The sequence below is a fragment of the Microtus ochrogaster genome, unplaced genomic scaffold (assembly GCF_000317375.1).
Source record: "Microtus ochrogaster isolate Prairie Vole_2 unplaced genomic scaffold, MicOch1.0 UNK91, whole genome shotgun sequence".
Lineage (NCBI taxonomy): Eukaryota > Metazoa > Chordata > Mammalia > Rodentia > Cricetidae > Microtus > Microtus ochrogaster.
Window position 1 is genome coordinate 1,331,223 of NW_004949189.1, and position 768 is coordinate 1,331,990.

Consider the following 768-nt stretch of genomic DNA (forward strand, 5'->3'; position numbering starts at 1 on the left):
AGATAGACAACAAAGAACAGCACAAAGAGGAGGATCTGCCCTTCCCTGGGGCAGGGGAATCCCAGGAGGATGAAGCCAGAGATGGTGCTGGAGTTATTGGATCTGCTGAGGGTTTTCATCTGTCTGTTAGCTGTAAAGGCATGAGAAACAGTTGAATATCCTTGAAACAGCTGAGGGTGTAGAATAATTTTTGCCCAAACAGGAAAGAATCGTTGGCTCATCATCAAGTCAGTGTCAGAGAGAGGAAGTCATCATCTTCAATGATGGAACTCATGCTTCAGTCAATTACTACATTTGTCCCCACATTGGTGGCCCTGGTTAATCCCAGTGAACCACACAGTAGAAGCATATGATAGTGGTTGATAAGAAGGTGGCTGTTAGGGAGAAAGGGCAATAAAACAAGGTGGGGCACTGAGTGTGAACAGAATGCATTACATGCATGTATGGAACTCCAAAATCATAAAGTAATAAATTGTATATTTATTATATATTTAAACATATTTGTAAAATTTTGTAAATCATACAAAATTTCAGCATGTCTCTGATCTCTCAACTTCTATATTTATAGTTAAATAAATAAATGATGTTACTTTTCAGAACTGCCTGACATTTTTGGCTACTTTAGAAAAAGACAGTCCCATAATTAGTTGAAACCTAAAATCTGTCCCTATTGGGCAATGTTAGATATTTTCTCATAAAATAACTACTTTGTGTTCCATAAAAATAAAAAGCAGGAATACAGGACATCCCTTTGCATTTATAGGGAGA

General features: G+C 37.5%; 1 protein-coding gene across 1 annotated transcript in view; it reads right to left on the reverse strand.

Annotated features, from left to right (window-relative positions):
• Nucleotides 1-119, reverse strand: part of LOC106144434 (olfactory receptor 11G2-like) — a 34,136-nt gene extending 34,017 nt beyond the window's left edge. The window contains exon 1 of the mRNA XM_013355094.1: nt 3-119. Coding sequence (XP_013210548.1) covers nt 3-119 — 117 coding nt within the window. The remainder of the gene's footprint in view (nt 1-2) is intronic.
• Between the last annotated feature and the right edge of the window lie 649 nt (nt 120-768).